We start from the raw sequence: 9,985 nt of genomic DNA on the forward strand, positions 1-9,985 counted from the left end.
CCTAGCTTCTTTCTCAGAACACAAGAATCTGGAGGAGGGTCTCAATGTAACAGGTTTGTGAGTCTTTTTTAAAGACATAAAATGGCTGTCTTTCTTCCTTTCATTGCTTCTATCATGCTGAATTCCCTTCTGCACCTTAACAACATTTTCCATAACCTTCTGATCGCTTTCTGTTATTCAGGCAGCCCAATCCATGGACTAGTTTTATAGTGAAACAATCTTTCCGAACTCCTTCCGGTTCTTCTAAAATTCAAAACCAAAAACAACCCACTCACCCCTCTGCCAGGATAAAAGGCAGCAGTGCCTCATGTGTCCTCCTCCCTGGTGTTGCTGGATGCTCAGGTACAATCAGAGCTCACATGGGAAGATGCACCTGCTGTGTCGGGAGAGCTTTCCACTCCTGTGTGTCGTTTCTTTGGATTCCGATGTCGGATTCCAGTTCAGATGAGGGACCTCCTCACCCAGGTGCCTTAACAACCTCACTGTCCCCAATGCCTCTCACACTGGGGCTGTGCCCCCACACACCACACCTCCTTGCCATCTCTCACATCCTCTGGTATTTCTGTAGTCACCGCTCAACATGACCAAAACATTCATTAGTAGCTGTTTATTGATCAATAGTTTGATATAAAGTTACTTCAGATCTTCAGATTTTTTCCCAGATGGAATCATAAGCATTACAAATTTTTTTTTCTTAAAAATAAAAAAAGAGGTGGTTTCAGTTGGGAGGGGAGCAATCTAGCAGTAGTGGCATTTAAGAATAAATTAACAAAAAAAAAATTTAGTATTACCATTTATTGGTGACAAACACTAAGTTTTACTTACATTCCATGGGGAGAAAAAGTTTCCAGCGTAAACAATGAATCAAAGCAGTACTTAACTTGCAAGGCTACCGTGCTTTTTACGTGGACCATATGCAGACCCCTACTGCACACAATTCTGTGTGCACACAGCATCAAAAGCAACACAGTTTTATAGATAAACATAGGTCATTGTTTTCAGCCCTACATGGAGATGTAATTAACAGTATAAAGCACTCAAGGAAAATCAATCTGCAATTTTATGTCTACTACATGGAGATCATATCCTGTAGTGTAATGAAAGCTACATATCCTGAAGAGCCATATGCATATACACACAATTTTTTTAATAATCTTTAAAATAAAATCAAAGTTCACTTGTTTAAATCCTGTTGCATTAACCAAAATAAAAATAAAATAGAAAAGGAACCAAATGATCATTTAAAGTTTAAAATTCCAAAATTGTCAATTTATACAACTATGGGAGACTTCATCTGAGAAGTCCAAGACTGTTTCTGCTAAACCAGAGAGCCCACAAATTGCATCACTGAAATGTTCCTGGGTTAGTCCAATAAAATAAAAATGTATAACCACATACACATGGATATGATCTTTGCCGGTTAGATTACTGGTAACGTCAGCCTCAAATAAGTTTCTAAACTGTGCTATGTACCTAGATACAATTGAGAAACTTTCAAATAAAAATTTTATATAGTGTCATTTCAATCAAAAGAAAATAATGGAACTAAGAATACGTGTCACTGTTGGAAGAGAAAGCAGTGGTTATGGTGTGGGTACTTGGGGTGGTGGGGGCGTAGCACTCTAGAAAGGTCAGGTTACACTGAGTAGGAAGCATTTGATTTTCTCTGGTGCTTTCAGGTTTGGGGCCAGTCTAAGGCCTCTTTCTGGTGTGGTTGTCCAGTGTTTATCCCAAAGTGTTAAGTTAGCCAGTTTGAGAAGAGGGTCATGCTTTCTGTTTTCTGTTTCTTCTTTCACACAGCCAAAAACAACAACAAAAGACCAAGCAATGAGGTGCACTGGGGCGTGGACTTGCTGGGAAGCAGGCAGGAGACTGGTGGCCCCACCTTGCTCAGCAGCTCCTTCCCCGCAGGCTGTTCTGCGTGGAGACTGCTAGTTCCCCGCTGGCACTCTCTCCTCGGGTCCCATCATAAAAAACCACCAACACATTCAAACCCAGCCACAGCCGCCTCCTGTGTTCCCATCTGCATCACCACTGTTTTCTCCAGTTCATCATCCACTGTGTCTCTCAGCCCACTGGAGGTATCAGAAATTCCAAATTTTCAAAGCAGTTTCAATGTTTTCAGTATATATGTTGGGAATTTATAATGGTTCATGGCCAGAAAAGGTTCAGCACCTCCCACACCTTTAAGGGAGAAAAAAATGATTACGACACCAGTTTTGTAAATTAAGATAATCAAGCCCATATTAGAAAAGAAAAGAAATGAGCAAACACTGCAAAGTCCAATAATACTGGGCCCCAGTTTATAACCGTACTAAAGTGAAGCTTTCCCAGGTTCTACTGTGAAGTGAAAAAAAGAGAGAATGTGTATACAGTATATTACCTCTGGAGAAAAAAAGGGAAGAAAATAAGGGAAAATATTAATATTTGCATAAAAAAATATACAGGAAGGATAAACAAGAAAATGTGATCTATGGGGAGATGGGGAGAATGGGATGGATGGAGACCACATGAGGGCAAGATTTGTCACTGCGTTGTGATTTTTGAACTATGTAAGTGTATTGCCTATTCAAAACTAAATAATGTTATTTTTTAAAAAGTAGTTTTCTCCTCCCTAAAACAGGTGAAAGGGACCAAAAGCAACTCATCAGGTATTTAGCTAAATCAAGCAGTCAAGTTTGAATTTAACGTAAAGGAGGAAAAAGCAATGCCTTTCTGTGTAAACGAGGGCACTCACACAGACATTGGTCCGTTTCCTGTTCTTGGCATCTCTGTACTTTGTTGGTCCAACTCAGACAGCAACTTTAAAATGTTCAGTGCAGCCTAGTTGGGGATGGAAAGAAAAGTAAAACCGCAGCCACTGCTTGGAACTACAGTGTAATACACTGAATAGGGAGGCCAGTGGTTTCCCTGTTGCCCAACAGAACAGGCAGTAACTTTTCCCACTAAATAACCCTTTTCTGTAATGTCTGATTACTTTTAAATTTGAAATGCAAATAAAAAAAGAAAAGTTGGGTGGGTATAGGGTGTTTGTAAAGAAAATTTATTTAAATAAATATTATTCATGGTTACCTCTATGAATCACAACCACTCCTTATTATACATTTCCTTCTAGATATTTAACTTTGCATTAACCAGACTGTACACATTTTTTTTATTTTTTTGTACAAATTTTATATCCTGCTTTAAAACAAAAATCTATCACGTATTTTTCTTGTTATTACACTATCGTCCGAGGCATAAATTGATGGACTGTATTACCTTCCATCAGGTGAATAAACCATAGTTTTATTTAGACGAATTAATTTAATCAGTTCCTTTTCTCAGTGTTAGTATTTCTGACAATAATTTCATCCCAACAGAATACCCAAACAGGGAACTTTCCACAACTGCCAGAACTAGGACCTGCAATTCCTTGTTCTGGTAACTAAGTACAATTATCAGAGTGAGTTCCAGGATTCAAGTGGATCCTCCATCTCAGCATGGAGAAGTAAAGGGAAAGGCTGGCCAAAGCTGATGAGTGCTTATAAACAGAATGAGAAATCAATCCAATAAACTAAAAGTCTACAGAAAAATAAAATATGTAAAACAATCAACTGTTCTAAAGTCTATGGGAAAATCCTTTTCCTATTTTCCTGAGGCCAGTAACAAGCTGAAGCGAGCCAAGGCCCCAAACAACCATGCAGCTGAACTCGCTGACCCTTAAGCCAAGGGCCTCCTGGCAGAGGCCAGGCCGCCCCGTGGGGGTCACCTACCATATCATGGCAGGACTCCACATCCTTCCCAATGCCATGGCTGATGAGAGGCGGCTGAGAGGAGCAATTGATAAGAGATACAAACTCATTCTTGTTGTTTTTGGGGAAGTCTTTGTATTCAACCTGAGGGAGAAAAGTGAGGACAGGGTAAGGAATGAGGGAGGAAGAGGTAAAGAATGAGGGCTTGTGGCTGTGGCCTGGCCCAGCAGGCAGGAGATCGCACTTCCCTCTCCCCCGTCTCAGCCGGACTGCGGCCACACCAACACCCACCCGGGTGGCATGACAGATTGCCAGAGGACACCTCCACCGAGGGGTACAGGCAGGAGAGCGGGTCCTGAGCCTCTGGAATCCACTCAAGGCCCTTGGTCTGGGAGAAGTCATATCCTCTCCCCACCAGGGAGAAAGAAAAATGTATTTGTTTCCTTTAAAATCCAAATTTATAATTACTATTAGATTGGAGGCTTTGATTTTATGGATGGCTTGGTTTTTTTCAATTTCATTACCAAAGGAAAAGATTCTCCATCCCTCCATCCCCAGGACTACCCTTTTTCCACCCCTCCCCCAATACAAAGAACTTCATTTAAAACTAAGGTGCACTCCTGATTTTCTGAGAGAAACCCAGAGAAGATGACCACGCTGAGATACGGACCCCACAGCTTGGGTCAAACAGTTACCTGGAATCCCTGGACTCTGGAAAGATAGTCCAATTGCTCAGAGGGTCTCGTGAGAGGTCCGTGGGGTACATGGCCTGAAGAGATGCTATTCTTTAAAATGGTCTCGGCTGTGGGCGAGGTGCCCCCATACAACAATTCACGGGCTATCATGGCAGTTACTGTGGCCTTAGCAGGATTCGGAGCTGCCCTGGCAAAATCTTTGGTGTGATGTCCTTGGCTGACTCCTACAGCCTGGGCAACCTCAGGCACCATGGGAAGAATTCCAGCAGGCAACTGCTGATGACTAAGATAAGGCATCCTAAACTCATCCTCTTTATTACCTAGGGAGACACATAAATAAGTAAACACAAATCCACATCCACAGCCTGCAGAGACATTCTAAAACCCCACTCTGGCCCTCTCCCCGGTACATACAAGGGCATGGAAATGATACAGAGGTGAGCACTTGGCACCTGCTGCTCCTCAGGCACCAGGCACATCGCAGAATCCCATTTCACAGAGGTAAGAAATCACACTTACTAGTTCCATTTTCATCCCCAGAGCCAGGTTCAAAAAAGGTTACTTTTCTTCCATCTCCTGGTTTCTTTATTGGTGTCTTAAAAAAAAAATAAAATAAGGCCATGAGCAGAAATCAAACCATAAAAATATTAGCTCCTGCTGTCTAAAACTACACAAACCCCCACCAGCAACAATCTTTGGTTTTAAAATTTTGAAATATGAAGAGGCAACCAGCAGAAAAACCCTAACCCCAAACCTGACCACTGGGTTGGTTAGCCACACAGGTAGAATCCACATTTTTTACCCAACATGCACTCTCGTCCATGCCAGCCAAGCAAGTGCACTAAACAATTAATGCTGAGCCTCCCCTCTACATCACAGGAAGACGGGAAATGTTGAACCAGAAGATGGTGGATTGGTAAAGCTACCAAGGTGGGGGAAGAAGCCTTCAGACTGAAGCCAAAGAAACCAAGAATATTTCTGAGAACTAACATCCAGTTTAAAAATAAGGTAAAAACACTTCGAAAGATAACACTTGGGGGGAGGAGGAATATTACTAGATAAAAAATTTTGTCAAATGTAAGATCTACTTTCTAAAAAGTAACAAGGTGAGGGGATTTATGAATGTTCTATAAGATTTTGGAATGGAAACCCCAAAAGCCAAGTTCAGGATCTATGCAGATGCTATGATGAGTGTTTGGGGTCCCAGTTACAAACTATGTGGCCACAACTGATGCCACTTCTCACTGCTGATACAACTAGCAGACAAGAATGAAGCAGTCCCAGTATTTTTAGGTTTTTCCCAACAAGACCATCCAGTGACTGGAAGTGAGGAGGTCTGTAAAGGCTTTTGCAGGGGGTACTGCTTGCCAATCTTGGCAGAACTGAAAATTTCACTGTAAGATTATATTCGTCTGGTATTCAATTCACATAAGAGAAATCCTAAATCTAAACGATGGATTTGGATATGACTCTAATTGATCACACAGTCTCACAGTCCCAGAAAAATCTTAGCCTGCTCCGTAACTAATGAAAGACTAAGGTTTAGGAATTTTTTATGCGGGTTTCATTTTAAGAGCAAATGATAGAATCACATACTTGTTTATTTCAAGCCCAATTACCCATTATCTTACAAAGGGAGAAAAGCAAGCTATCCTCCAGCAAAGCATCCCCAGACCACAAAGATATTAAAACAATTTAACCCAGAGCCATGCTTGGAGCCACATGACATCTGACTCCCCTCTGACCACAGTACAATGGTCTAAATGGAAAAGCCGCTGCTCAGCAGGACTGTGTTACTGCCAAGAGGATGAAGCCCTGCCCTGAAGCTTGTCCCTGGAGGTGTCAGAGTCCCCTGGGATGAGATGAGAAGATGGTCATCTTGCAATTAGAGAGCAAGGATAAAGAACCACAAGCCATCACCTTCTCCTCTGATTTGAGTGCTGGTTTGGTGGGCTGAGCCTGTGGAACTTTAAAACCAAGGATCTCCAGCATATTCTCGGCTGCATTGCGTTTGGCCACTTTCTTATTGGTGCCCGTTCCTTCTGCAGTGTGGTTTCCAACCTTCACCTGCATAAAGAAGTCAGAATACAGGCCAGTGTGCTTAAACTTTCAGAGTAAAGACCAGTCAGTAACTGATGTGTTAGCAAAAAAAAAACAGCAATAGTGAGAAACTAGATGGCTTTACAATGGTGCAATGGAGCTGGCTCACTTCCTAATTTAAACTACATTTACTATAATCTATGCTCTCAAAATTCCTTACAACTACCATATTTGTATGGTGGAAATACTACGTAACAGTGTGCTATGGTACAGCTCTTCCTTACTTGAAATTGGCCATAGAGGGAGTGAGGACACAGCAGAAATTGGCACATGCTACCTATCAGGGCTTAAGTTGTTTTGTTGATTGTCTCCTCTAGACTTATTCTAAACTTAAGAAAGTGATGGAGAAATGGTTAATAACAGATTAAACCTGACATATTTCTAAGTTTGCAGCTATTACACTGTGACTAGTATAAAAAATTTTGCAACATTCTACCAGTATTTGACAATAATTATCCAATTCAGCAGAGAAGTTGTTCATATTGTTAACAAGTAAGTGAAGTCTCAACACATCTTTGTTGTTTTACTTTTATATTACTTGTTAACATAAACAAAAGTATCAACGAATATCCATGCTGGAACTACAATAGTCAATGACATGAGCGACTTCTCTGTGAATTGGATAGAAACGTAGCATTTATGTGCAGTCTGATTGTATAATACTGTTGTTGGCAATAGAGTCACAGTGAAGTTACAGAGGTTGGAATTTACAATAAAGGGTATTATACACTATTATCTGCAAATTGTGTTACACATCCTTATCGTTAAAATTTATAACATACATATGTATATATAATATGTACAGACATACACAGACGCATGTGTGCGCGTGCACACACACATCCTCCCTGTCATGCCCCTCCAGAGCTGGCTGTTAAACATATTCTGGTCCACCACTGCTTAAACTCTCCTCCAAAATGGTCTTCATCACAGGTACTTGGCAGCTAAAACCAAAAGCCCTGTGCTAAAAGATGGAGAAAGCCAAGGAAAACCATCTCTGGCCACTCAGAGTGGCCTAGGATTGAATTGTGACTCAGCCACCTACCAGCCGTGTGATCTTGGACAAGTTACTGATCCTCTTGGCAAGGTGCAATTTCCTCATGTGTGGAATGGAGAGGCCACCATTTTTTTTCTACCTTCTAACTGAGTAGGTGAAACACGCTAGATAAGTGATGGTGCTTTATGAATTGTTAAGTGCTACATTAGAATTAAGTGTTCTGTTTTTCACCAGAAGGCACTATTAAATTAAAATCACAATTAAATTTAAATGCCCATGTGAAGTAACTTTGTTTAAAAAGCTAAGTACAAGGAGAAATACTCTGAACTAATCTAAGTGTCACTCCTAATCTAAGGAAGGGCCAGACGCTACACAAGGATTGAAAGGAGGAGGGAATAGATTCTTCCATAATAACTGTAAAATTTATCTTTCAAAAAGAACAGTACCATAAATTTTCAAGGAGATGTAATGAAGAGAAAAATTCACCTATAATTCTCCTACCTGGCACTCTTCTAAACTGCGGTACCACATGTCCAAATTCCCACCTCCTGATACAGGAGTACCTGTGGTGTGCTGACAAGTATATGTTTTTAAGTCACCAACATACCACGAATGACATGGCATTAATAATGGTAAAGCCTGGTGGCAGGGAGTGCCCCTCTAGGCCAACACCCTGCACCTGACTTCCTGAGAAGGCATCAGGCCACTGGACCTCAACCGACCCAAAGACTCACCGCGGCCGGAGGAAGGACCCTCCGTCCACACCGACCCACCTGCATCACAAACTCCCTGCGGCGAGGGAGGCCTCGCTCTGTGAGAAGCACGTACTCCGGCTCCTTCTCCTTTTTCGCTTGCTGGATCTGGGCCAGTCGGCTAATGGGGTTCATCCCCTGGCCATATTCTGGGCTTGTCTGTAACTGAGGAACAAATACCGTGAACACAGTTTGTCATGTTATCCACAGAAAAGAGCTTGCCATTTCAGAGATCAGAACATGAGGGAGACTGCTTTTATATTGTTCTAATGACTCAGAATTAACCAGATCTTTTTTTAAACTTTTCTTAATCACAAGACAACTTTACGATTTTTTGTGATTGCTCTGAAGTGATTTAAGGTCTTAGCAAACCAACATCAGCATTTCACGATGACCAGGCAAACATCACTGTAATGTCTGCTTTTAAAGTGGAACAACAAATTCCAACACGTGACAATGAATAAAGAGAGAGAGAAAAACAGAAAACACTATCCTAAAACTCCCCAAAAGTCTGGATAATAAGATGGCCTTCCAGCTTTTTAAACAATGACCCGAAATCCAGAAGCCATTAAAAAAAAAAGTTCCTTAAAGCTGACTCCACATGGAAAGAAGAACCTAAGAATTCCACAGGTACTTCTGCCAGCCACCCTGAGCGCCCAGGAATCCTCACACAATCCACGAATGAATGGTTTCCAGGACATAGTAAGTGAAAAAAAGGAAACTGCAAAAGTAGATACAGTATGCTGTGTGTAAGAAAAAACTGGGGTCTTGACATAGCATGAAACTGTATTGAAAATCATGAAAGAACACATCAAAGAATTAATTAATGCCCCCAATGGAATCCTGCCTCTTTTGGGAAGTAGGGGCAGGGATCAATATAATTTTTTAAATAGGTCCATTGGCATGGCTCAAAAATCCAGAAGAAAAAGGAGGTGTATGGTAAAAACTCTCACTCCTACCTGTGCTGCCATGGACAGCTTTCCTCACAGGCCTCTCCCCACTTTCAGAATAGCACAGTGGGCAATAAGGAGTTCCCATGGTTCAACCATTCTCCCCGTGGATGGACACTTGGGTCCCACCCACCTCCTCACTGTGATAATCAGGGGCCGCGATGAGCACACAGACATGTGAGTACATTTGCAGGTCCTTCTGAACTGGGTCTCAGGCTCATCTTTACCTAAACTGTGTCTCCTGTGAGAACTAAATAAGGGGGCATCCGTAGCGTCTAACAGGCCTGGCACATGAACACTGAATGTTGGTCCCTTTCCTTAAGGGGTCAGCAACCACCTACCTCAGCCCCACCCCCACCCCACAATATATCTACAGGAAAACACTCTCTCCGTTCACAAAGGATCTTACCTTGACTATGGAGGGTTTTGTTTTCTTTTTGATCCTGGGTTTCACTCGCTCAACTGCTGGCAGGGGAGGTAACTTCTTCAGCTCCTCAAGAACAGCTATAGCAGCATTCTTCTTTGAAATCTTCTTGCTCTTCCCTTCACCTTCCCCTATGAACCCCCCAACCGACACCTTGGTCACAAAGCTCTTCATATGGGGTGGGCCACTTTCCCGGGCAACCTGTTTTAGAGGGAACGACTGAGTGAAAGCATGATAGACACATAGTAAAAGCTGTAGCGCACACTGGTTAGCATCCTGCCCTTCACATGAAACACAAGGTGAGCAGTGTTAAGGAAAAGACCCATTAAAAGA

The 9,985-nt window shown here is 42.0% G+C and overlaps 1 protein-coding gene across 19 annotated transcripts in view; it reads right to left on the bottom strand.

Annotated features, from left to right (window-relative positions):
- Window positions 1–592: 592 nt before the first annotated feature.
- Window positions 593–9,985, bottom strand: part of STAU1 (staufen double-stranded RNA binding protein 1) — a 57,198-nt gene continuing 47,805 nt past the window's right edge. For 16 of the 19 annotated variants that reach the window (XM_037811073.1, XM_037811080.1, XM_037811076.1 and 13 more), the window contains 8 exons: window positions 9,638–9,871; window positions 8,300–8,443; window positions 6,350–6,496; window positions 4,949–5,024; window positions 4,430–4,749; window positions 3,756–3,878; window positions 2,738–2,823; window positions 593–2,184 (listed from right to left, as the gene is read on the bottom strand). In XM_037811073.1, coding sequence (XP_037667001.1) covers window positions 2,169–2,184; window positions 2,738–2,823; window positions 3,756–3,878; window positions 4,430–4,749; window positions 4,949–5,024; window positions 6,350–6,496; window positions 8,300–8,443; window positions 9,638–9,871 — 1,146 coding nt within the window. In that variant the 3' untranslated portion in view covers window positions 593–2,168. The remainder of the gene's footprint in view (window positions 2,185–2,737; window positions 2,824–3,755; window positions 3,879–4,429; window positions 4,750–4,948; window positions 5,025–6,349; window positions 6,497–8,299; window positions 8,444–9,637; window positions 9,872–9,985) is intronic. The other 3 variants (XM_037811075.1, XM_037811078.1, XM_037811088.1) reach the window with 1 other exon arrangement.

This window comes from Choloepus didactylus, chromosome 19, assembly GCF_015220235.1.
Source record: "Choloepus didactylus isolate mChoDid1 chromosome 19, mChoDid1.pri, whole genome shotgun sequence".
Lineage (NCBI taxonomy): Eukaryota > Metazoa > Chordata > Mammalia > Pilosa > Megalonychidae > Choloepus > Choloepus didactylus.